The sequence below is a fragment of the Telopea speciosissima genome, chromosome 8 (assembly GCF_018873765.1).
Source record: "Telopea speciosissima isolate NSW1024214 ecotype Mountain lineage chromosome 8, Tspe_v1, whole genome shotgun sequence".
Lineage (NCBI taxonomy): Eukaryota > Viridiplantae > Streptophyta > Magnoliopsida > Proteales > Proteaceae > Telopea > Telopea speciosissima.
This window is the reverse complement of record NC_057923.1, coordinates 62,530,380-62,557,349: the sequence shown is the minus strand read 5'-3', so window position 1 is coordinate 62,557,349 and position 26,970 is coordinate 62,530,380. Positions and strand designations below refer to the sequence as shown.

The following is a 26,970-nucleotide window of genomic DNA, read 5'->3' as shown; positions in this document are numbered from 1 at the left end:
ACCACTCCCTGTTGTTCTCATCTCAACCTCCTTTATGCTTACCTGTAGGTCTTGGTCTGTGGTCCCCAAATTGGTGGTAGTTCATTGGGTTACCCTAGGCCTTTAGGTATAGGAGGTGCTTTCAAGGAAGCTCTGGATAAATATTGCTTTTTCTTTTTGTTTGACCAGTATTAGTGACTGAATTAGGGCCGAGTTATGTAGATCATGTGTTTGTGTTGATTGAAAGTACAGTTGTCCTGTTGCCCTTGGTTTGATGATCAAGGTAAAATTTAATTCAGCAATTGTGACTGGAGGGCTTAGGTTAAGTGATTTCTCAATCAGTAATCTCTATTATTGTACATGACAAGAACTGTTTCTGTATTGTCATTCCATTCATTGCTTATCCTTGTCATTTTTCATATTGTATGTTTATAGATGATTTCATGGGGAAATCACAGTGTGTATATGCTTTTAGTCTCCTTAAGATAACCACCCTTCCATAGCTTAGATCTGTTTAGAACCACCTTCGTAAATTTTTCACTTGTCTTCTTTGTTCTCAGGTTTGAAACTGTTGATTTGACAACAAGGTTGCTTATACCTATCATTGTTCTACAAAATCATAACCGTTACAATATCATGGACAAAGGTCACAATTACAGTATAGATATCCAAGCAATTGAGGCGGAGGTGAGTGACTTTGTGCTGAATAATATCCAGGCAATTGGGCAACTGTTTTTTTGTTTCCCCCCTTTTGAAATGTAATGTTAACTTTTGAAATTGATAAAACATATGCAATCGCCGCCATATAGTATGAGCTTTATACATGTGCCAAAAAGCTTTAGAAAAAAGAAGCTTTCTAAAAAGTAGAAGTAACAAAAGAACAATCCCATAAGAGAATTTCAAAACATTTCCCATGCATCTCTGGAGATACCTGTTCATGGACCTTAAGATTAATAATCCACTATCAGCCAATGTGAGACGTCCTTGACCATTCTGGAAAAATATCTTCTGATTTCTCGCTTCCCAAATACTCCCAAGCAATCGAAAATTGGGGAATTTCCACAATATTCTCCCTCTTCTCCAAAAGAAAGATGTGGCCAAGTACGAAAGGTGTCCTTTATTAAGTTGGGAGCCACCCAATTAACCCCAAAATAGTGCACAAAATGTGCCCATACATTCCCAATGTTAGTCACTTTCTTGTGATTTCAGTGCCTTCCTTAATCCTCCTTGGTCAGTTTACCCTGTTATGGAATTTACAAATAAGAAAGAAAAGGCTAAAACTATACATATATGTGAGGTTTCTTAATGCTATAGCCATGGAGAAATAATTGACTTTGTAGTTTTTTAAATTGTATTATCTGGTCAGTTTGCCGTTGTGGTAGTTGAAGATAAGATTTTCAGGTACCTTCGAAGTAGGACTTCACAAATTTTTTTTTTGCCTCGTTCTATTTCTTGGTACATTTTCTGTTCTGGAAAGTGTGACATAAAACTTAATGTGTGGGTCTTCACGGATTGTACTTTGCATGGTGTAGTTGCAAGAATATTCGTACTGAAAGTCTATGTTGTTGACTTGTTACGCAATATTATGTTAAGTTGGAGTTACAATGTTTCTCTGTGTGGGTTATTTTGTATTTTCAGGTGAAGAAGATGGTTCATGCTGGGCAGGAAGTAGTAATTGTAGGAGGTTCACATGCACTGCATCGCCATGAGAAACTAGCAATTGCTGTTTCAAAAGCAATGCGGGGTCATTCTTTACAAGAAACGAAGCAGGATGGACGTTTCCATGTTCATACCAAGACATATTTGGATGGTGCCATACTCAAAGAAGTAGGTTCATGTACTACCTTTCAATTTCGTTAAATATGTACAGTCATGATTGATGGCTATGTCAAAGTACAACATTCTCAAGTTTTCCCTTGTTAATTGACTGTTATGTGAAACATGCTTCGCAGCATTTGTAAGTCTTTATCTTTTACTTTAAGATTATTTCCCATCACCATACTAAGTTACACTTTTAGCCTTTTGAAACATTCTGATCGGTGAGGAATTTTGGTAACAATTCCTGTAGATAGGCATCTGTCAGTATTTTTCTATTAGTTAATGAAAACATATCTGTAGGCATCAAGGACATATCATCTTTTGACTAAGCATTTCACCTCCCCACCTTTCTCCTTCACCCTTTTGATGGATGACTAAGGTTTTTCATTTTATTAGCGTCATCTGTGCTCTGTAGCTTATTATTTACTGAATTTTGGTGAAAGGTTTCTCAGTTATTCTGAGGTCAAGTATCTAGTTGTGATATCTTCTGATCTCCTGAAATTAAAAAAAATATTAATAATAATAAAAAAAAAACTAAGGGGGCAAATCAGATGTGTTGAATAAGTAGAGATTCAGTTACACTTCTATTTGAGAGTTTATTGATTTGTGTAAAACATTGAGAATTGCTTATTGCAGGAGATGGAACGGTCTGCTGATGTGCTTGCTGCTGGTTTGCTTGAGGTTGCTGATCCTTCTCTCTCAAGTAAATTTTTCCTCCGCCAGGTTTGTCTGAATTATCTGTTTACTTGATGTTATGGATGATGGATTCTTAAAATTTGTCCTTAAATTTCCCTGTAGATGAAGTTCTTGATTTATGTTTTCCTATTTCATGGATGTCTCCTTCCTAACTATTTTTCATGTCCTCAGCATTGGATGGATGAATCAGATGGTTCAAATGATACCATAATAAAGCATAGGCCTCTTTGGGCAACTTATGCTCCTAAACGTGGGAAGGATAAGAAAAAGAAAAGAGATGGAAAACCAGGGAATCTATACCGGACTTATGGAACAAGAGTCATTCCTGTGTGAGAGCATCATTCCCTTTTGTCGTATTCATGGTTAATAATTATACTTTGAATTTGATTTGCCTGTCTGAATCTGTGATTCCTCATGTTCAGATTTCTTCCAGAATATGAATGAAATACTGCATCCATTGTTTTGCTGTTTCAGTTTACAAGGTAGACTATTCTAGGCTATAAGTACAAAGTGGAGGTGGATTGAGGTTTCAGTTGCTAATAATTCATTCATTTAACTTCCCGTGGGGATTGGAGTTTACAAAGTGCTGGTTACCATTAAGAAACATTTTCAGGTTTCTGACCAAATGGTTGACAACAATTTGAACTTTAAATTCATCCATGTTGATTTGTAATATTTGGAATACACTTGGAAGATAATCCTAGACTTCGTGGGTACAGATCCATGATCTAACTTTTTGAGCATTATAAATAGTTTGTGGATGTATTCCATTGGTTAGTGATGGTGATTCAAGGCACCAATCAGAACCACGCGAAGTCTTTGATGTTGTATCTAAACTTGATGCAGGTCCAAGCACAAGGAAGTAGAAGAAACAGCCCTGATTGGCTGCTTTCGTTGGAGCCTAGTTTTTTCTATACTTAGTTTTTTTTACAGTCTTTAAGAACTAATTCTGATTGGCTGGATTTGTTTTAATTTGATTGGTTCATTAGGAATCTTTTAAGTCATTGTTTAAACTATGTTTTATTTCCCCCTCCACAATTTTAAGAGGGCTGGAATTGTTTTGATTATAAATACATAAATCGTGGGCAGCTCCCTGCTCCCCCACTATTCTGATTTCAAAAAAATACTGCTTTCTAGCTTTTGCTTGCTGCCATTGTGCTGCTGCCTCTGCTCCTCTGTGAGTGCTTGCATCCTTGTGGGAATATCAAGGTGGATAGGGTAGGTGGACTCCTGCGAATCCTTGCATCGTGAAGAACAGGAGGTCCTTCTCTGAATTGCTCAGCTGCTGCCATTGTTGATAATCAAACCAGTAAGTTAACTATAAGTTTCTGCAATTACCCTTCTCCTTTCTCATCCTCTAACCTAAGCTTCCACTCCCAATTGATACCCCAATCCCTATCTCCATCTACCATCCATAAACCCTAATTCCCCCTCATCGCTGTGAAACCCAAAAAAACCCTAAAACCTGGCCAGCATTATTTAACCATCCTAATCACCTCAAACTTCAACTGAATTCCCTTCTCATCATTCCTAGCACTCGTCCAAAGCCTCAGCCCCAAAATCCATTCCTAAACCGTAGATCTCATCACCCCTTTCTTTCCCGAGAACTCAGAAACCCGAAACCCTAATTTCCAAAATTCAAATCTTCACTCAAATCCTACAAATCCTATCTCATTATACTCCTATTGACCTGCCTAGCCTTACCCAATAAACCCCCATTTCATTAGTCAAAACCTAACCCTAATTTTAACCTAAAATTCCCAATTCTTCCCAATCGGGCAGCACCTTTGTGAGGGTTTAACTTGTCTGGCTCCTAGTAGGTCTCCTACCTATCTAGGACTACATTAAAACTAGTCCTATATCTATGGATTGTTGTTTCTTGCATTTTCCAGCTAGGAAGGCCTTCCTAGCATGGAAATAAATCTCAGTCAAAAACTGACCGAAATCTCTGAGTTGTCTTGGTTTCAGGCCTTCCCAAAACGAATCTCAGGGAGACCCAGTGTCGAAACCTCGAAATGAGATCCAGCACGTCTTGGTTTCGGGCCTGACTGAAACCAGGTCTGAAACCGAGATCTCGAGCCTTGCTTCCTAGGTGACCTTAATATCTAGCACATGGCAGATCAGGTGGGGCCTAAATTTTGTGTGCAAGTATAGTTCAGAGTCCCCTGCTCACATGTTCAGTTTTAGGAGAAACATAATAGGTCATGCAGTGAAATTGGGTTCTAATTTTTTTCTAAAAAATGGTTGAAAATGTCAAACTCTAAAAATTTTTGTTGAAAAACAATTGGATAACTGAAAATAGAAGGGAGAATTGCTGATATATGATTGAGTTTGGTTCTGAAATTTGATAAATAGCCGATCTAGGCTGTGCCCTTTATATCCAACGGTTGGAATTGCCACATGGCAAAATTTGGTGGGCCGTGGAGGAAGGCCTTGCTAGGTGGGCCATGTAAATGACCTTTTGACTATGCCTTTATACTCCAAACATTGGGAAGCCATGAAAATAATTGGATGCAGATCAAAGAAGATATGGGCTGAAGTATAGCCGCGGAAAGCAGTTCAACATTGAACCAATCATGGTTCAGACCAAACCATACGGTTAGGAGTTTTTCTAGTTTTCTAAAACCGTCGTGGGTTTTAATTTAGGACTTCTAGCTCCAGCTTTTCTAAACTGATTGTGATCAGACTTTTAATTTTCTTTAAATAAGCTCTAAAGGATGTTCACGGCCCATGATTTATGTTGAATAAGATTTGGCTTTTTGCCTTCTAGTTCTGTGGTGATTCAGAGCATTCCAGCCTTTCTGTGGTAATTCAGTTTGTTGATTGGTGGTAATTCCAATCCAGACTTTGGTGATGATTCCATGGTCATATCTCCCTCTCTTATCTTCTCTATTTTCAGCCTTTATTAAGCATTATCGTTCTATCTTTCTAAGATTGTTTTGCTATATTATAAGTTATTCTCACTTTCATTCCACCTTCATAGTGCTAGTTAAATTTTCTGATTCAAGCTGTCATCTATCCCTCAATTTTCAAGAGTCCTATTCCAGGTATGTTTCTTGTAATCCTCTTATTCTGGTTCCTGTTTTCGAAGTCTAATTTCATTTATATGTTCGCTTGTTCCCGCTGGTTTTTACTGTTATTTATCTCCTGATTTGATGGTCAATTAGTTGCTGATCTGAGGCTTCTAATCTGCTGTTGATTGTTTGTTCTTCAACTATCCTATCTCCAATAGGATTCATCAATTACTGGTAATCTGACAATTGGATTAATTTGATACTTTTCTGTTCTCCAGCATGATCAAAGCCTTCGACCAGACTTTGGCGTTTGAAATCTCTGATTCTGTTGAGTTCTTAGCTGTCTTAATCAAGTAGGACTGTTTCATGTCCTTAAATCTACCCATCTGATTTCATTGAAAAATTTCAGATCTGTTTACCTGTTCTCTTTTAGTTTTCGACCTGAGTATTACATATATTCTGTATCAGTTTCTCCTGAATTATGGAAATTTTCCTTAGTATGGTTTTTTGTTGGTTTTTGAAACCTATCCCTTGAGTGACTTAGAAATCATTTTCCACTTCAGTATGTATACCTTCTGCAATGCACATAAATAAAGTTCATGCCAAGCAGAAGGTTCAGAATTTCAGGCAAAGTGGGTTCGCCTTTAACACCTTTGAGGTCTTTTTTTCAGGCCTGATTGCAAGAGTTTGGGTGGAACACAAATATTAATACAGTGGGGGGGGGGGGAATTTGAGGTTGGCGTTTTTGTCATCCAAGTGGCCATTTGTTTGGTAGGAATGACATGTTTAGAAATTTTAAGGTTAAAGAGAAAGATACCTCTGTGGAAGGGAGGAGCAATGAAATGGAGGACTTGAAACTGAAAGCATTCTTCATTTCTGAACTCGAAAAGGGAAAATTTAGACGAGGTTTATGATTGGATGTAGACACTCAAAACACAAAATTCAGGAATGCAAAGTGACCAAATTTCCAACATCATGCACTAATTTGGCCTTTAAAAGGTGCCTCCAGTGCAGCTTGTTTATGGTGTCAGTGGGATCAGTTGGGTCAAATTCAGATCACAGTACATGCCTGAGCTGAGTTTATTGAGGTTCTGATTGGGGAATCTGATCAGGAGAATATAGTGGGTTAGTGACTAGTGAGACCTTTTGTTATGGCTGGTCAGGTGGGAAAATGCCAAGCCTGAAGTTGTACCTGGTTAGATGTGGTGATACCTAAAACCCTTAGAAAATATAAACAAGACGTCTGCGTGGCGGTTTTGTGAAGAATTTAACACATCAAATCTTTATTCAATTTGAACAGCTCATACATTATATGCATGTTGTGGCACTTTATCCCCCCCCCCCCCCAACCCCAACACACACAACCCTGAAGCTTGTCTAATGCTCGATATGCACTGCAAGCCTCAGTGAGGAAAAGAGGTTGCTAGTCTACCATCCTGCTGTTTTGGCTTTTGATGAATACTAATGGTGATAATGTTGATGAAAAAAACTACTATTCAACTTTGTATAATGCATGTGGTCCTGCACATGGTAGTTTCATTTTTTTGCATGTAAAAATGTTGTGATGTAAACAGTTGGATTTCTCCTGCATTTCCTTGTAATTTCTGTGAAATATTTGTGTTACTAATTTGTACTTACTGTCATGATTTGATGACCGTCCACAATATGGATTAATTTCAAATTGCTTTCCTGTGTGAAGAACTGGCCTGAAGATTTATATTTAATGCATTGTGCATCCATTCACAGCTTTGTACTATCGTTGGCTGATGTTGACGCAAACATTTTGATGGAAGATGAAAGTCTTGTATGGACAAGCAAGGATGTTGTTATTGTCCTTCAACATCAAAGTGAAAAGATACCTTTGAGGTGAGCACAGGAAGCAACTCTGAATTCATTTAACTTTCGTTTCTGTTGAAGAATCATTTTTGTTTGATTCTTAATCTTTGACAGAATTTCTTCTATGTATTTGGTGCATAGAATCCCTTGTCCAGTACCCATATTTGTATAAGTTCATGGCACCATTTAAGAAGCTGAAATTGTGTTTCATACGAATTTGGTTTGCAGGGTATGTGCATGTATTTGTATACACCTTGAAAAACTTATCCAATGCTACTGATAACCGAAAAGTGTGCTTCAGGGTACTTTAGTGCATTTTAAATGTTAGTGTCAATGCCAATTAAGTCTGACATGAGTCTGAGGGCTGAACAATGCTAGATAAGTAGAACGACTCAAGTTACTCATCCCATCTGATGCAATGTCTTATACAGTTAAGAAGGGAGGATTAGAAAGAATAGATTGGCTCGTCAGAGTGACAGAAGCCAGCACTTTATTTATAACCTGAGATGATCAGATGATTACAAATATGGAATGATTGACTCAATCCTTATCTAACACATTTAATATGTGCATAGTGAACCTAGACACTACAATGTACCTAGATACATTACACACTCCAACAAGAGAACTAAACCAGTAAGAGAACCAGGCTACACTTCAATGCTCCCCCTCAAGTTGTTGCACAGATTTCTTGCATGCCCAACTTGGAAACAATAGGATGGAAGGATTTAACCGTTAAGCCTTTAGTGAAAACATCGGTCAGATGGTTCTCAGTAGTGACAAACGAAGTGCATTTCAAACCTTCTTCAATCTTCTCCTTGATGAAGTGTCGGTCAATCTCAACATGTTTTGTCCTATCATGCTGAGCAGGGTTATGAGCTATACTGATTGCAACTTTATTATCATAGTAGAGTCTCATAGGTCCTTCTGGTGTTATTCTCAAAGCATGGAGGAGTTTCTTTAACCAAATGAGTTCACAAACCCCCTGTGCCATTGCCCTGTATTCTTCTTCAGTACCGGATCTAGAAACCACATTGTTTCTTGCTCCTCCAAGATACCAAATTCCCTCGAAGGAATGTATAATAGCTTGAAGTGGATCTTTGGTCATCAATAGAGCCAGCCCAGTCAGCAACAGTAAAGGACTCCAACTTACGACTTCCATTGTTTGAGACAAGATTCCTTTCCCTGTAGTTGACTTTAAATATTGAAGACTTCTGTATACTGCTTCAAGGTGAGCAGTCTTCAGATCGTGAAGAAACCGACTAACAATTCCCACAACATAGGCAATGTCTAGTCTAGTGTGTGAGAGATAGATGAATCTTCCTATGAGGCGCTGGTATCTCTCTTTGTCTACAGAATCGCCTCCTGAGCTTCTCAATTGGTGGTTGACTTCGATGGGAGATTTAGTAGTTTCACACCCAAGCATATCCCTGTTTCTTCAAGAAGGTCTAAGACATACTTCTTTGAGAGACGAAGATCCCTTTGCTGGATCGGGCTACTTTAATCCCCAAGAAGTATTTGAGATGTCCCAGATCCTTAGTTCCAAATTCAGCTGCCAACTAGGTCTTTAGGGATGAAATTTCTTCCTCTTTATCTCTGGTGATCACTATGTCATTCACGTATACAATAAGAGCTGTGATTCTTCCATTCTTGTGTTTGACAAATAAGGTGTGATCAGGATTACTCTGTTTGTAACCAAACTGGACTATTGCTTTTTGAAACCTGTCAAATCATGCACGAGGAGATTGTTTCAGGACATAGAGTGACTTCTAAGTCGATAGACCTTGCCAATTGTAGTAGATGAGTCAAAGCTTGAAGGGATGTCCATGTAAACTTCCTCTTTAAGATCGCCATTGAGAAGGGCAATTTTTACATCTAGTTGCTGAAGATTCTACCCTAAATTTGTGGTGCAAGACAACAGGGCTCAAAAGAAATTCATTTTTGCAACTGGAGCAAAGGTCTCCTGGTAGTCGATGCCATAGGTCTGGAGTGAATCCTTTGGCAACTAATCTAGCATTGTATTGGGCCATAGTTCCATTTGCATTATGTTTCACAAAATCACAGTGAATACCCACTTGTACCTAACTGGCTTCTTTACCTTAGGACAGGGAACAAGCTCCCAAGTATCATTTTTCTTCAACGCCTGCATTTCCTTTATCATGGCAATCTTCCATTTTGGGTCTGATATAGCTTCTTTCCAGCCTTGTGGGATAGACACAGAGGATAATGAAGAAACAAAAGCCGATAGGTGGGAGACAAAGCATCATAGGAAACAAAATTGGAAATGGGGTGTTGGGTGCATGATCTAACTCCTTTTCTGACAGCAATAGGGCGATCATCAGTAGATGGAGAAGGAGAAAGGTTACCTGATGTGTGTTCAAGTGCTGGTTTAGGAGGTGCAGGAGGACATGGTTAGGTGGGAGCAGGAGAGGTTTCTCTTGGCGATGAGAACAAACATAGGTAATAAGCTCTTTTCCACCAGTTACCTAAGCACTCTCCCCCTGAAGAGGAATAGTATCGATGACAAGAGGACTTAGGGAACTTTCACTAGAGGCATCTCTTCCTCAAGATTACTCTCCCCTTGAAGAGATGGCGGATAGAATTAATCATGCTCATGGATGGTGACTTCCATGGTAACAAACAGCTTCCTAGAAGGAGGGTGATATCATCGGTACCCCTTTTGCGATGCGGAGTATCCAAGGAAATACACCTTAAAGCCCAAGGGTCCAACCTAGAGTGAGTAGGAGAGGAGTTGTGGGCAAAGCAGATACAATCGAAGAGTCTAGGAGGAAGATGGGAAGCAAGAGCAGGGTTAGGAAGCTGACTTTCTTTTTTTTTTTTTTTTTAACCCGAACCTTATCTGGGACCCGGGTCAGGAAGCTGACTTACTGGAGTTTTGAAGTCCAGAACAGCGGAGGGAACCATGTGAATGAGAAAGGCAGTAGTCAAAACGGCATCCCCGCAATAAAACTTTGGGACATTGTGATGAAGATCTAAGCATGAAGAAGAGAAGAGTCAGGGATTACTGTTCACGAGGTACTGTTCACATAAACAGTGTCACAGCCCATATTGCCTTGATGGGAATCCTTCTAGAAGACCCAAGTTGAAGACCAACACTGTTCATGAGTGGTTCACATGAACAGTGTCAAAGCCAAAATTTGCCTTGTTTGGGATTGATTTTTAGAAGATCTTGTGGGCCGATCAAGTGGAGGAAGTTTCTATCCTAATGCTGCCATAGTTTAGTTTTTATTTTCAGTTTATATTAGGTAGTTTCTAATTTGGTTATCTTTGCATGTTTAGAAGGCTGAGTTATAAAGCCTTTAGTAGTTTCTAATTTCATTCAGTTTCTATTTCCATTAGTTACTATTTTCATTTGTTTCTATTTTTCTAAACAGTTGCTAAGTTTTAATTTCTATTTCTGTAGCGCAGCCTCAGTCTATTTAAAGGCAGCTATTGTAATTGATTGACACAGAATTAAGAATTAATGAACGAAGTTTGAGGCATTCTTGCACTTGATTATGGGAGTGAAACCCCTGTTCAACTGCTGGGATAGCTGTGGTTGAGAGACCCAGGGCTGAGAAAGCCCATCCCCTACCCCCTTCTTCTTCTATCTTCTCTTCTCCTCCCTTCCCTGTTCGATATACATTGCTGTGCTGTTTCTGTGACTGCAATAAACTATTGTGAAGATACCCTTTTGAAGACTTGGGTCAACCTACTATCAATTGAAGTGCTGCTGCTGTTGCTGATCAACATAATGAGGTTATTAACACCTTGCTGATTCAGTTCTGCACCCAGTTCCTGCTGCAACTTCAAGGCTGCATATCTCCACAGTCCTCCATTGAAATCTGCTGGGTTTAGGAGCATAGATCCACACCATTAACCACCCCACTCGATTCCAGTTCTGGCCTATTCTATTGGCTGGATTGTTCTACAACAGCACCAACCTTCTAGTTTCATCCCCAACTCATATCTCTACTTCTGTCCATCAGAACTGAACCAAACTTTCAGCAAAGATTATCTTCATTGCCTACTCCACTCGATCGACCTTAGAGCTCATTCTCTCCGCTGATTTGCCTAGTTTTTGTTACCTTCTATTTTGGTGTTTACCTCCTAAATCTGATTTGCTTCCATTATTGATGATCTGCTGCAACTATTAACGATCCTACAGTAGAGTGGTTCTTAATTGAACCCCTTCTACATTACATTGGTGGTAAACATAATAGACCGAGCAACCTCAAGGAGATATCGGTTCTTTCTTTCAGGGATACCATTTTGTTTTGGTGTCCGAACATAGGAAGTTTGTGAAAGAATCCCATGATCATCAAGATATTTGAGAAAATGACCATTTATATACTTTGTCCCATTATCACTGCACAAGGCGTGAACTTGGGCATTAAATTGAGTCCTAACCATATTATGAAAAGATTGAAAACAAGAAAAGGCTTCGGATTTTGTCCGAAGGAGATAAGCCTAGGTTAAACAAGTGCAATTATCAATAAAAGTAATAAACCAACGGTATCCACCCCGAACGACAATACGAAAAGGTTCCCACAAGTCAAAGTGTATAAGAGAAAAAGATATACTAATTTTATTGTCACTAGATGAATGAAAAGTACGAGTGTGTTTAGCTAGTTCACACACATCACAAGTAAAACTTCCTTGCAGACAATGTTTTAATAAGGAAGGAAACATGATGGAAAAAGAAGGGTGCCCCAAATGGCGGTGCCATTGATGCAACTGCTGAAGATGACTGTTAGCCCCAAGAGTGTGCAGAAACTGAAGGAGATGCTGTAGGAAGTACTGGATCCAAGTAGTAAAGGCCATCTCTCACTCAACCACATCCAATCGTTGCCCTCTTCACCAGATCCTGAAATACACAATGAGTGGAAAAAAAGTGAGCACTGCATTTTAAGTCAACAATAAGACGGTAAATGGAGAGTAAATTAGCACACAGGTTAGGGACATGAAGCCATGAAGGACAGATTGAAGAGCTATGGCAGGAGAACAAGAAACAGTGCCTTTACCAGAAATGGCAGAGAGGGATCCATCAGCAACTCGGACCTTGTCCTTATCTGAATAGGGGGTATATGTACTAAACATGTCCGAAGAGCTGGTCATGTGGTTAGAGGCTCCGTAATCCAGGAGCCAAAAGGGACTAGGCTGGGATGAAGCAAAGAATATACTTTACTGGGCAAAATGAGAAGCTGAGGTGGAAGATGCCGTGGGAGAAGCAGCAGTACCCATCTGAGCCATCATACGTTGGAGAGCTACTAACTGTTCAGACGAGAACGGTAAAGAAGTAGGGACCACTGTTGGAACTGTCACTAGCATCAGCCACATGAGCTTGAGTGTGTTTTTCCTTGTTTCTCACTACATCCTCCTCCCTTGGGACGACCATGAAGTTTCAATAGGTTTCCTTAGTGTGAAATGGGTGGTCACAATAGTCACACTTGACCGGCTCTTTACCAAGAGCAGACGGTTTAGGCTCATCAGGCTGAGTAGAGTGAGAGCTGAACGGGCAGGAGTAATAGTTGGCATCATAAGGGACCGACAGCGTTCCTCGTGCTGAACCAGGTTGTATGCCTCAAGTAAAGTACGAAACATGTCCCGGCTGAAAACTTGGACACAGATTTGATCATACTCTGGGTTCAACCTAGTAAGAAAGTTATAGACGCGTTCCATCTCGCGCTCAGTCTGAAATGTGCAGGCATCGGTAGGGTCAACCATGGAAACCAGATGGTAGAAGTCTAGTTGCTACCACAAGTTGTTATGGGCAGAATAATAGGCAGGGAGTGATAACTCGTTCTGCGTAGTTTCCCGAACCTGTTGACGCAGCTTATGGATCTGTGAATAGTTGTTTGACTGTGCATAGGTGTTTTGGATGGCATCCCATAATTCTTTTGCCGAGTTCAACAAAACAAAATTGGGACTAATTGTGGGTTCCATGGAATTCCATAAAAATGACATTACAAGGGCATCACAAGCCATCCATGTATTAGCAACGCCAGTGTCCGACAGTTTGGGGATATCACCAGTCAACTGGTCAAGTACCACAAGAGGTCATTACTCCGAGTAGTGAGCATACAAGCTCGGGACCAAGTGAGGTAGTTAGACCCATTCAACTTTGTTGGTTCAATTGAGAGAGTAAGGTTATGGCCATGGGTGCCAAGACGACCCACCACACTACTCTCCTTATAGAGGTTGCTGAACTTTCCATAATAAATAAGAGATGGAACGCTCACTGAATGTGAAGGTGATGATCACAGCAGCAATATAGAAGACCAATAGTCACCAAGGCAGCAAGCGAATAAGTCAGCAACAAGAGAATACAGCTTGGTAGCACTAATCACAGCATCTAGGCATCCAAAAACAACCAAATATAGGTAGAGGAGCTATGTTACAGGCATGAGAGGACACAAAAAAGGAGGGTAGATATCCTTGAAAAACCTGGTAAATCGGCGAAGGGCTTAGCAGTGGCTGGGAGGGACGACAGGGTGCCTGAAAGGGCCGGCAGGAGCCTAGCGAAGGCTGGGTAGGCTGACAGGGACCTGAAAGGTCCTGGCGGAGCCTGGAAAGCCTGCTAGAGGTCGACGAGGGCAAGCGGGGCCTGAAATGGCCTGTCGGAGGTTGGCAGGGAGGCTTGGAGGGCCTGGCAGTGGCTTGGAAGTCTGACAGAGGCAGGCGGGGCCTGGCGGAGGCGCAAGGAACCAGGCAGAGGGCCTGGCAGTGGTAGCACTAGATTCTGGAGGGCCGCTAGGGACTGGCGGTGAAGTCGACCAGTGTTGGTAAGGCAATGGAGGCCCTTTAGACGGTAAGTGGTGCGACAGCGGTGGTTATGGTGAGTGATCAATGATGGTCAGCATGGTACGACATGCAGGAAGAGCATGTTCAGTCAACCATGCTTCCCATGGGAGGCCAAAGCCTTGATGGTGACGGTGGTGGTGAGATCTCCGATAAAAAGAATAAAAAAATACCCAAAAGGATTGGCCTCTGATACCAAGTTGAGAAGAAAGGATTGGAGAGAATAGATTGGGTTGTCAGAGTGACAGAGGCCACCACTTTATTTATAACTTGAGATGATTACAAATATGGAATGATTTGACTCAATCCTTATCTAACACATTTAACATGTGCATAATGAACCTAGACACTACAATGTACCTAGATACATTACACACTCCAACAAGAGAACTGAACCGGTAAGAGAACCAGGCTACACTTCAACATATACTACTTTGGCCATCTGTATAGTAAGTTTGGGCTTGTGATTTTGTTTCAGTGGCTCTTTCTAGTTGGGCGATTCCGTAGAATAAATAAATATATAAATTTTCAAAATCCGTTCTTCCAGTGTCTTAGCTTTTGTTGGGCAAAGCTTTGGGCTTCGAGGGTTAATCAGATGTTGTATTTAGTCTTTGTAGTTCAGCATATTCAGACTCTGTCAACTTCGAAATTAATCTTCTCATTAAATAGGCTGTTTTTCAATTCCTATTTTAGAAATTTATTCTGTCATTTCCTTCCTAAATAACCTCTGGTAAAAAAAATTGAATTATATAATATAGTAGGGTTTGATGCTTCTGAAATAACGTACTGCTTAAATCGTTTTCTTGGTCAGTTATGTATCAGAAACTGAGAAAAGGTATGCTTTTCCATCACAAGCGCAACGACACATCTTGGCGGGTCTGGCTTCTGCAGTGGGTGGGTTGAGTGCACCTTATGAAAAGGCTTCGCACGTACATGAGAGGCCAGTTCTTAATTGGCTCTGGGCGACAGGATGTCATCCTTTTGGACCATTCTCAAATACTTCTCAGATCAGTAAAATGCTTCACGAGGTCGCTTTGGTAAGTCAATATTGTAATTAGTCCTGTTGCACTAAAAGGTGGCTTTTGTCTTCCACTTTTCATGTTGATGAGAACAATTGTAACGCTAGCCCATAGAGGTTGTCTACTGGAAGCATTGCTTCCGGCATATTGCGGTGCTAGGCAATGATAGGTTCAACATAGGGTTTTGCTATTATGGTTGCGAGAGCAAGCAGTCACCTAATCCTATCTATAATGAAGTTGAAATAATCCAGCTGTCTGGCTTTAGGATGAGAATGGGTTTGTGATCAATGAGTCATACCGGTGTTCACTTTTTGCTAACTCATTTGGATCCCTGATATTTTACAATTGCTGCTTAATTTTTATTCTGTTGTAGCCATGTATCATTTGGTTATGATAATGGTAATCTTACAGCAACGCTTATGTCCTTATCCACTCACTCATCAGATAAAAATTTATTTGCCTTTTTATCACCCCCTATTTGAGGGGCTTCTGTTGATCGTGATCCCACACATCATATTAGGATAGGGTGAGGTCATTTCCTCAGCTGAGATTTGATTATTCTCTTCGTATTTTCTCTCCCCTTCTTTTTTTAATATATATTCTTATTATTGTAGCATTTTTATCCTATCTTATTTTTGGGAAAAGGGAGGAGGGGTAACTGATCGCAATTCAATTGGCAGAAGTAAAGTTATACAAACCTTCGGAGGAAGATCCAATTATTGTGAAGTAGATCTTAATTATAAGAAAAAGTATGGTGTGCATTCAGCTAGATAGAGATATCTCTTTGTTATTGGGTATCAGATGAAGCATATTCCATTTGGTGTGTCTTCTTTCTTGCTTGCAGAGGAGCACAATATATTCTCGTGTTGATTCTGCACTTCACAAAATTCGGGATACTTCGGAGGTAATAAGATCTGCATGCGATCGTTTTTTCTTTTTTCAACGATGTGGCAGGGGTAACTTTATCCTTGTTTGTTCAGGCTGTCCAAATTTTTGCTGCAGAATATCTGAAAACACCGCTTGGAGAGCCAGTGAAAGGCAAGAAGAACAAGTCAAGCACCGAATTATGGCTGGAGAAGTTTTACAAGAAAACAACGAACTTACCAGAACCTTTCCCTCATGAGTTAGTTGAACGGTTGGAGAAATACTTAGATGTAAGGCAGTCCCAATCTTTTTGAACATCTAAGATTCTGTTTATAACAAGAGGTGCAGTACACTTAAATTTGTGTTACTTTTAGTACACTTAATCTTGTGTTACTTTTTGATATGCATGGGAAACAGACTCTTGAGGAACAACTTGTCGATCTATCTGCATTGCTGTATGATCATCGGTTAGAAGATGCACATTTGAACAGCTCAGAGATACTTCAAAACTCTATATTTACTCAGCAGTGAGTCCTTTTGCGTCCTTTCACTGCATGGTAGCTGTTGATATACCAATTTTTTATAAAATCTTATGGAGTGCTAGGGACACGAGCAGGTCTGCAACATGAGTCCCCAGAATCTCTGGGATCTTGCTTTAGTAGGGGCATGGATCCCAGTGGATCCTAGCCATTCGACAGCTTGTGTTGTTTCTGATTAGTGTCCTTAACATTTTTCTTCAATCTTATGATTAAATGATTGTAGACTTGGTCGAAAGTATCTTGTCACAACTTTTTTCCCCCTTCCCTCTCCCATTTGGCCTAGGAATAATGATTGTTATCCACATTTTGGGACAGGTATGTAGATCATGTTTTGGCGACAGAGCGGGAGAAGATGAAGTGTTGCGACATTGAATACCGGTTTCCTGTGCAGTCTTCTCAGGCTTTTGTCTATGGGGGCATCCTTATTGCTGGATTCTTTGTGTATTTTATCGTCATTTTCTTTTCATCTCCTGTCCGCTGATCTGAGATCCCATTGACCCTTGGAAATTTTTATTTTCTGTGAATGTACTGGCTAACATTGGGGGAGGGGGGATGAGGTTGACCTGTTTCATAATTAAAAACAAGTTTGTTAAAGTGTAGCATAATTAGTGGAAAATGTTGAAAAGATCCAGAGCAATTTTGTGAGCACATTCTAATATCTGACTAATACAATTTGTGAAAACCTTATTTTTTTTTTTGGTCAAGATGCAGTTGGTGAACAGTATTACCTCTTGCAGAGGGATAGTGGTTTCCACCTTGAAAATTTTCCTATTTAAGGAAATTGTAAGCATTAATCAACTTTTAGAAGTACTCATTTTCAATTTCTGAAGCTTTTTATTTTTCCATTTTGGGGAAAACGAAGCTGGCTTGGGCATAAGTTACTATCTTGTCTTCTGAGTTCTGATAGAATGTGACAATGGAGAAGTTTTATTTTCTGCACAACAATGCCCCACTCTTTCTTTTTGGCGTTTCAGATTCTCTCCGTCAGCCTAACCCTGAATCAGGCGTCGTCAAGTGACATTTGGCAAATCAGATGGGGTTCAAATTTTATCCAAAGTAGGTTGCATTCTCCCCCAACTCAGGTGTGAAGTTTCAGTCTAAACAGAGTTATATACCCGTAGAAATACAAAGAAAAAAAAGAGAAGGAAATAAAAGGGTAGGTCATAAGACAGTGGAACCCTAAAATTTTGACATACGGCCAATGCGATGATCATATCATACATCCAAGTGTTGGGATTGGCCACATCACCATCCTTATGGGTCAAAATGCTGGATCCATGGAGATATGAGTGCTTGATTGTAGTTGACACCATGCCCTTTCTAAACCCAAGCTCTACCTGCTAACCCTCCCCTCCCCCTGCCCCTAATAAAAAAAGAAATTTTGTTGGGAGTATGGCAAGCTTGCTTCCCCTAATAAAAAAAAGAAATTTTGTTGGGAGTATGGCAAGCTTGCTTCCCCCAATAAAAAATAAATTTTGTTGGAGTATCGCAAGGTTGTTGTAGGGTGTCTTTGAAGCCTGAATGATCCAGAGAACTCTATCTTGTTACAATTGTATTCACTCTTTTTCTTCTACAACATAAAACGTAAAGCCCACCCTAAATCTTACACATTTGTTTGCTATATGGCATACTCTCCTGTGAGAAATGAGAGAAGAGAGGTGTGAGTCGTGTGAGTGAGGCTTGTTGGAGGGCTCCGGTTCAGTTTGTCATTTTAGGTTTTTAAAGAAAAGAAATCAGGTTTTTTTCCCCACTTATTTTAAAGGGAGAGTATAGAAGAATAAGGTTATTGATTGCCCCTAGGAAGGGGAAAAAATGGGCCAAAGGTTCCTTAGTCTCAAATTCAATCATTTATCCCTTCGTGTCAATGCATCTTCTCGATAACTCATGCATTTTCGTTGTACTCAAGGAATTTCAGTTTCAAGTTCAGTCATTTATGCTTTCATGTCCATGCATTCTTTCCATGACTCACACAATCTCTTTGTATTGAAGAAGTTTTTGTTCATTATTTTACCATAGATACAAATTTTGTTTAGGTTGAAACTTGACATATGAATAGAAAACCTCGAGTATCTACCTTTCGACCAAATTTCCAAATTTCGGTTCCATGTGACCTGCCACGTGACAAGCATTTGGTGCAGACCAGGAAACCCTTGTCCAAAAGGGTTTATGTTTTGGCAATTGGCCGGAGAAAGTGAAAAACAAGGTTGAATTGGGGCTTGATCTCCTATACCTAAGGTCAGCCTTTTGCAGCACTGGGGCCCAAGTCTCTTATCCAGAATGCAGATGGTTTGTTAAACAGAGCTCCGCTCATGCTGGGTTATGAGTGATGAGTGGTAGTGTAATGTTGCCACAGCCTGGAGGTTAGTGGTTGCAGAAATGACCACAACAATGGCCACAGAGCCTAATTCTTGCCATCTCGTACCCAACGATATTTCCTCCAAACTTACACAGAAAACTCTCTCAACCCTCTTAAACACCAACTGCAGCACTTCTCTGCAACATCTCAAACAAACCCACGCCCAGATAATAAAAAATGGCTTCTCCCAAGACAGTTACGTCGCTGGTTCCTTGGTGAAGTGTTATGCCAACCCTCATTTTGGCAGCTTGGATTGTGCACTCAAGATCTTCGACCAAGTTCCGCAACCTCACACCTTCTTATGGAACTCCATGATCAAAGGGTACTTAGAAAACCATGCCCCAGATAAGGCCATCACCTTGTATTGTGAAATGGTTGTTGCAGATTCCAGGCCCAACAAGTTCACCTTCCCGACCCTATTCAAGGCGTGTGCTGTCGCTAAGGCAGTCGAAGGGGGGATGCAATTTCATGCCCACGCTCTAAAACATGGCCTGCATAAAGGAGATGCCCACATAAGAAGTTCCGGGATTCAGATGTACGCGACCTGCGGCCGCGTTGTAGATGCTCGCAAGATGCTTGACGAGGGCGCAAGAGAATCAGATGTCGTGTGCTGGAACGCGATGATCAATGGGTACTTCAAAAGTGGGGACATGGAGGCCGCAAGTGGCTTGTTTGAGAGTATGCCAGAGAGGAACATCGATTCCTGGAACGCCATGATCACTGGTTACGGGAGATGTGGTATGATAGATGCCGCAAAACAAATGTTCGACGTTATGCCTCAGAGAAATGAGATCTCTTGGAGTGCAATGATCGATGGTTGTATCGAAGGAGGTGGTTTCAAGGATGCTCTGATGGTCTTCCATCAGATGCAAAAAGAGGGAATTCAGCCAAGAAAGTTCGTCCTTTCAAGTGTACTAGCTGCTTGTGCGAATGTTGGGGCTCTTGATCAAGGCAGATGGATCGACGCTTACATAAGACGTAATTCCATCCGATTAGATGCAGTTCTAGGGACATCTCTGGTGGATATGTACGCCAAGTGTGGACGTCTTGACTTGGCATGGGAGGTTTTTGAGAAGATGAAATACAAAGAAGTCTTCTCATGGAATGCCATGATAGGTGGTCTTGCAATTCACGGACGCGCCGATGATGCGATTGAGCTTATTCTGAAGATGCAGAGGGAGAAGTTTAGACCAGATAGCATCACCTTCTTAGGTGTGCTAAACGCATGTGCTCATGCGGGTTTGGTCGATGAAGGCCTCAGCTACTTCACTTCTATGAAACAAGCGTATGGGATAGAGCCCACAGTGGAGCACTACGGCTGCGCCGTCGACCTCCTTGGCCGCTCAGGTCATTTGTTAGAGGCAGAAGACCTTATAAAATCTATGCCCATGAAACCAAATGCAGCTGTGTGGGGAGCTCTATTAGGCGCTTGTAGGATCCATGGGAATCTAGAACTGGGTGAGAGAGTTGGGAAGCTTTTGCTTGAATTGGAGCCACAGAACAGTGGTCGTTATGCTTTGTTATCAAATATCTATGCCAAGGCAGGGAGATGGAACGATGTCACCAAAGTGAGGAAGAAGATGAAGGAAAAGGGTTTAAAGACGATTCCTGGAGGTAGCTTGATTGATTTGGATGGTGAGATTCATGAGTTCATAATGGGTGATGGTTCTCACCCACAGATGAAGAAGATCAACTCAATGTTGAAGGAGATGATTACAAGGATACAATTAGAAGAAGATTATAAACCAGAGACGAGTCAAGTTCTGTTTGATATCGACGAGGAAGAGAAGGAAACCACCCTCTGCTACCACAGTGAAAAACTTGCAATTGCCTTTGGATTACTTAACACATCCACTGGGGCTACCATTCGGATTGTGAAGAACCTCAGAGTTTGCGAAGACTGTCACTCCATGACCAAGCTTGTTTCCCGTGTTTATAAACGTGAGATAATAGTGAGGGACCGTGTTCGTTTCCATAAGTTCAAAAATGGGATCTGTTCATGCAAGGATTTTTGGTAGGAGAAATTTCTCTGTTCCCTATTACCCATCACCGTTTTAGAATCATAGAATTGGTTCCAAAATTAAATCTCAGAATTTTTATGTTTACTAACACAGGAAGCTTTCGACTTGCAGAGAGCTTTCCATTCGATTACTCAAATGGTAGTTTCAGTTCCAAACTTTTAATATTGAAATCTATTAGTTCAAGTTTTTAATTAATGCAAATAAAATTATCATACCCTACTAGTTATAATTCAAACATTGGAAAAACCAGACGGAGTTGATCATATCCCCCAATGCTATACTGCAGACAATGAAACCAAAAAAAAAAGCAGATATGGTGGATGGTAGAATATGTCAGAAATAGCTTGTATTTGTCATCAAATTATAATCAGGTCTCAAATAAAATGATTCAAAATTACCTCAAAATTCATACCATCATAAGACCCCTAAATCATACTAAATAAAAGGGGGACAGCAAAAGAGATAACAAAAGGAGAAATCCTTCAATCGAAAGATAATGGTATAAGAAGAAAGGGTTTTGCAAAGCCAATTTTGTACTACAACAGAAATCCAAGCTACAAAGAATACGAATGAAGGACTGAACAATAGGGAAATACTTGAAATATCCGGAAAACCTTAAAAGACTGAAAAGACAATAACACATCTTTTGAAGTGTGATTTTTCCACATCCTTATACCTTTCCCTCCGACTCCCCCAGCTGATATATATGTATCTGACAAATTAGGGTTTCCTTGGTAAGGAGGTCTTCATTTTTTACATGTAACTACTAAAACAACCCCGTGTTTCCGAAGTGAGTTCCCGAAAACACCCTTTTTGTGTGTGTGTGTGTGTGTGAGTGAGTGTGAGTGTGAGTGTGAGTGTGTGTGTGGGAGGGGGGAGGGGGGAGGGAACCTTATCTGCTCCGTTTCCTGGGCAGGTCCATTACCCCAACTTCATCTTACAGGGCATGGGGGGGAGGGGGGGAGGGGGGGTCGTAAATGACCACCCTATCCCTATCCGAACACTAGTCGGGTGGGGTCCACCTAGGGATATAAATGGATTAGATTCGGCTCGGGTATTGTTATATCCGCATCCACATTCGATTAGTTTTCGGACAGATTTGGATAGTGCTAAACGGATATGGATATGGATCGGATATTTTATTCGTTTACATGTAAATATAACTTTTCGGATAGCTATAGCCTACAGCCTATCCGTATTTGCATCTATTTAGCCTTTGGACGGATTTGGATAGTGCTAAACGAATATAAACATAGATACAGAAACGGATTTTGGCTATTCATTTACACCTTTAGGTCCACCCCACTCTATTAGAGGAACATGGCAAAATGGAGCGGACACGAAATGGAGCAAATAAAAATACAAGGGGACGGGAAGGGTGGATCCTTAGACTAGATGAGGAATAGGAGGTGTCAGTTCTTAAATATCTTAAGAATGTCTAGTACTAATCTAGAAAAATGAGTGAACAATTGAAGAACCGTAGAAGAGAATTGAGGAGAGTCGATAATTGAAGATGGGGGTTGAAGAAATGAAGTGAAAACTGAAATCTTAGAACATGTGTTTAAGTCTCTTAAAGTTTATTACGGTTTATGTCTAGTTCAAGTTCGGACTTTATTCAGTTTGGTCCAAACAGACATTTTCCAAGTTAAAATTGAACCAAATCAAATAAAAATTTAAATTTCAAAACTATAAGTAAACCGATTTTTTTTCCGGTTTGATTCGCCTCGAATTTAAATAACCAGTTTTTATTCCAATTCTAAATTGACACCCCTTACTTGGGGTGGGGTGGGGTGGGGTGGGGGGGAGCTGTTTAGGCTCCGTTTGGTTGAAGGGGAATTAAAGGGAAGGGAAGTAAAATTTTAAAACTTAAATAGGAAACTTTTGTAATCATTACCCCATTTCACTACATCACTTGCTCCAAATCATTCTATATTTGGTTATTAAATTTCATTTTATTTTGCATCTATTTCCCTTTGGTTTAAAAAGTAAAATAAAAATTACATGTAAAATGTATCATTACTAAATATGATATGAAATTTAAGCAGTTTCTACAATCACATGAGGTAATTACTACAAAAGTTTCTTTTTAAGGTTTGAAAATTTTCACTTCCCTTCTGTTTAATAACTCTTGCAACCAAACAAAGCCATAAGCAAATTTGGAATCAATTATTAGAGATGGCCACAACGAAACTAGCCCAACAATAGAATGGCCCACCAGATGATAACAAGATCTTCCGAAGCCCAGATGGAAATGGGAAGAGACAAGAGAGAGAAAGAGAGTTGTTCGGTGGAAGAAGAAAAGAAAAGATGCTCTTACGTCATACCTCATTGAAGAAGAATGTAAGCCCAGAACTCTCTTTCATGCTGCATGCGTACCATTGGTCCGTGTTGAGTTGATCTACCGATATCAATAAAAATCGGATCTGAATCGTCTGATCTTATGTTTCGTGTTAACCCGGGCAACCAAGGTAAGATTCCAGATGATTCTAGGTTTCTCTCGTTCTCTTCTTTGCTGCTCATCTCCTTGTGCATGAGGGTGTCAAAATGGAACTGAAATCGATAGTTGGAATCAGAACTGACCGTTTATGATTGAACCAAACCGTACTGTATAAAAACGGCGTGATTCTGATTTCATAGGTTCTATTTTTGGTTCGATTTGATTCAAAACCAAAAAATTGTCGATTAATCGAATAGAAACCGAGATTAGGAATATTCTTATTTGTTTAAGAATGGGGTTAAGCACTTTAAAATATTAGGACTCCTTATTCAGATTTTTTTGAATTTCACTCTGAGTACCAAATTCATGAAGGGACGGTAGATTTTAGTACGAACATTTCTTAGTGGACTTTGTTAATGAATTAAGTCGGGGTATGGATTGGTGATGTCCTCAGGTTGGTCTCCCTTATGCTACTTTGTGGCCTTGAGTAATCACTTAAAATTATTATTGCAACTAGCATGTCTAAGTTAACTTTGCTTAGAGTTAGATGTGTATGAAAAAAATATAATTTCTCCCACATAATAAGGATATGAAAAAAAAAATTAAAGGGTACAAAGGTAAAATCGGTATTACAAACCGCATGTAAATCGAATAACGAAAATCGAATAGAAACCGTTAAAATTGCACTACATATAAAATGGACTTTAATCTGCTGCTGTACTCATCGTGTAGCGCTATAGGTGCCATGTGTGCACAATGGATCCCACATGATAGTTGACACACATGGTACCTACAACGCAACACGATGAATACAGTAGTAGATAAAAATCCATATAAAACGATTATGTTTTAGATGATTCTTATCCGATGCGGTTTTGATTTCTACCTTGCAAAATGTACACCGAACTAGAACTGCACCGTATAATCAAAACCGCACTGTTTCACCCCTTACTTGTGCATGCGTTGCTTGATAATCTGAAATTTAACACGTGACCAATCTATCCACGTGGCAAAATAGATACTTGTTAAAGAGGGAAAATGAGATTTGAGAGGACGAGAATTGCAGCTTGGGTTGAGCGGTGGAATCTATCTATCGCCATAGCTGTAACGACAAATAGAAACCTCAACCTTGTCCTGTTGTCATCTGCATCTCTCTCTTTCTTTGTCTTATTTCAGCATTTATGGATGAGAGTTAAGAGGCTATAAATCGGAACCAGAAAAAAAGAAGGAAGAAAGGGGTCACATGACGTAAGCCCACACGTATACCATCTTGGAACCAACTGGGCAATACCCAACTCTTGTACGTATTCTTAAGAACTTGTCCTCCAAGATTTCATGAAACCTCACTATCTCTCTATCTCTCTATCTCTCTATCTCTCTATCTCTCGTCTATAAATAAGGGATTTCCGGGAATCCTTCAAATACGAAAAAACAAAATGTGTCCTTCCGGCAGAACTTCGAGCTGGGGATTGGAGGGAGTGTGTACAGATTTCCGGCCAGCATTCGACCTGTTGGACGTGGACAGGGACGGAAAGATCAGTCTAGATGATCTCCGAAAGTTCTATTCAAGCTTCTTCTTCTCCGGCGCTAACATTACTAGTGATGAGGATATCGATTCTATGATATCAGTTGCAGATTCCAACAAAGATGGTTTTGTTGAATACGATGAGTTCGAGCGAGTTCTAATTCCTCCTTCCCAATTCCAATCTGGAGATAAATATGTGATGGAGGATATGTTCAAGGTTATGGATAGAGATGGCGACGGCAAGGTTGGGTTTGATGACCTTAGGACTTACATGAACTCTGCCGGATTTCCGGCCGGCGACCAGGATGTGAAGGCTATGATTAGATTGGGCGGTGGAGATGAAAATGATGGGATTTCTTATGAGGGTCTGCACAAGATACTAACCCTCGATCTCGATCTCGCCGGGAAGTAGCTCCTTTATATCGCTGATCGATGATCTAGTGGCAGTCAACGAAGATGGCTCTTTTTTAGTATTAATTTTAGCTAGTTTTTTTTGACTACCTGTCGTGAGAGGCGTGCGTCATAGCTAATATGATATTTTGTAAGTTTGGACTTTTTGGACTTTTCTACCGACCCATGTTCCATTCCAAGAGGAATTTTTGTTTAAAGAAATAAAAAATCAAAAGGAAATCAAATTATAAAAAATTGATTTGTATCAAAATATACCTATCTTTTCCACAATACATCTCCAATGAGGAATCTACATGTCACACCAAATGAAGATTTGAAAAATGGAATATACACCCTAGTGGCATATGCTATTTTTATCCCTTAATCAAATTAATTAAATAAAGGGGGGGGGGGGGAGGGGGGAGTGTTCTTTGTGTGGGACGTAAGGGCCATGTCGCATGTGGCAACCAATGAGAGCCCGCGCATTGACACATTTAGGGGCAGAATATTTGCCATTCATGGGAGTGTATCGGTCATTTCCACCCCATGTGTCTGAGCGTGGCCCTTGCATCTAAATATGTGGAAAAAAACAATGGCATACCCTCATCGTGTGTTTTGTTTTCTATATATATTTTTACCCCATAACCATCACAACAAAAATATCTATTATAAATTGTTAATATTCGTACTATGGATCTTTCTTCCTTCGTGAAATAAAAAATATGGGAAACAGTTTTCTGTACGGGAGTGTGGCCTACACCAACACTCCCATGTGTCTATCTCTCTTCTTCTTAAAATAAGGGGCAAAGATGTCTTTTCACATGGGGAGGAGAGAAATAGACTCATGGGAGTGCTGCCATAGGCCACACTCCCGGACACAGAACTTTTTCCCAAAAAATATAAATAAATAATATAAGAGAGGGTTCTTTGTGCAAACGACATAAAAGAGGGCACCAATAAAATGTAAATGTGTAATGTACTTAGAAGGCAGCCAAATCATTTCATATGAGGTAATCATTTCATGTGAAGAAAGAAAAGAGATAAAAAAGACAAATGAAGCTATTATCTTGAATCTCTTCTTCCAGGATGTTTTTTTGGCACAAAATGGTATGGAGAACATGCTTGAGACTCCAGGTACGTACTTCCAGGGGCACCAAAAGAAAGGGTCATCAGCTGCAAACACTTGCAAAGGGCCATCACACAAACATATGATGCGCGCTGGAGAGGATTTTTTCGCACAAAATGGCATGGAGAACATGCTAGCCACTCAAGATACTTCAAAGGGCACCAGCTGCAAACACTTGCCAAAAAGTCAATCTTCTGCCAACTCTCTTCATTACTTTATCGACTTGAAAAACACATCCTGTAAGAACCTATTACCTATATATGTTAGGCCTTTTTTTGACGAGGAATTTTCGCCATACATGGGGGTATGACAGTCATTTTAACTCCTATTGTATGTGGACGTGATCCCTCCATCTCACGCAGAAAACATTCTCTCATGTGCAACTCAATGGGAACCGTGCTGAGTGTAGCCAGTTCAAGTGTTGCAACTTTGCTTTTCAAACGAAATAACAAAAACTCCTAGTCTGTTAATTGTACACACTAATTGCTAGCGGTAGGAATTTTTAAGTTCTATTATGACCAATATACCCTTGATGGGGTTAAAATGACA

At 40.2% G+C, this 26,970-nt stretch overlaps 3 protein-coding genes across 3 annotated transcripts in view; all 3 read left to right on the top strand.

Annotated features, from left to right (window-relative positions):
• The window catches only part of LOC122670703, a 30,965-nt gene extending 13,695 nt beyond the window's left edge, over positions 1-17,270 (top strand). The window contains exons 8-17 of the mRNA XM_043867663.1: positions 540-666; positions 1,618-1,806; positions 2,434-2,520; positions 2,665-2,822; positions 7,254-7,373; positions 14,956-15,181; positions 16,008-16,067; positions 16,144-16,317; positions 16,445-16,554; positions 16,882-17,270. Coding sequence (XP_043723598.1) covers positions 540-666; positions 1,618-1,806; positions 2,434-2,520; positions 2,665-2,822; positions 7,254-7,373; positions 14,956-15,181; positions 16,008-16,067; positions 16,144-16,317; positions 16,445-16,554; positions 16,882-17,047 — 1,417 coding nt within the window. The 3' untranslated portion in view covers positions 17,048-17,270. The remainder of the gene's footprint in view (positions 1-539; positions 667-1,617; positions 1,807-2,433; positions 2,521-2,664; positions 2,823-7,253; positions 7,374-14,955; positions 15,182-16,007; positions 16,068-16,143; positions 16,318-16,444; positions 16,555-16,881) is intronic.
• A 1,668-nt stretch (positions 17,271-18,938) lies between these two features.
• Positions 18,939-20,970, top strand: LOC122670704 (pentatricopeptide repeat-containing protein At5g48910-like). Its single transcript, XM_043867665.1, has one exon. It carries the CDS (start codon positions 18,943-18,945, stop codon positions 20,938-20,940), a length of 1,998 nt encoding a protein of 665 aa, XP_043723600.1. The 5' UTR covers positions 18,939-18,942; the 3' UTR covers positions 20,941-20,970.
• Positions 20,971-23,210: 2,240 nt separating this feature from the next.
• Positions 23,211-25,317, top strand: LOC122670706 (calcium-binding protein CP1-like). The gene is made up of 2 exons (XM_043867667.1): positions 23,211-23,223; positions 24,804-25,317. The coding sequence occupies exon 2, from the start codon at positions 24,817-24,819 to the stop codon at positions 25,315-25,317; it is 501 nt and encodes a 166-aa protein (XP_043723602.1). The 5' UTR covers positions 23,211-23,223; positions 24,804-24,816.
• Positions 25,318-26,970: the final 1,653 nt, after the last annotated feature.

Bases quoted from the DNA above. Each gene is read 5' to 3' on its own strand.
- LOC122670704 (XM_043867665.1), top strand. From the start codon at position 18,943: ATGACCACAACAATGGCCACAGAGCCTAATTCTTGCCATCTCGTACCC.
- LOC122670706 (XM_043867667.1), top strand. From the start codon at position 24,817: ATGTGTCCTTCCGGCAGAACTTCGAGCTGGGGATTGGAGGGAGTGTGT.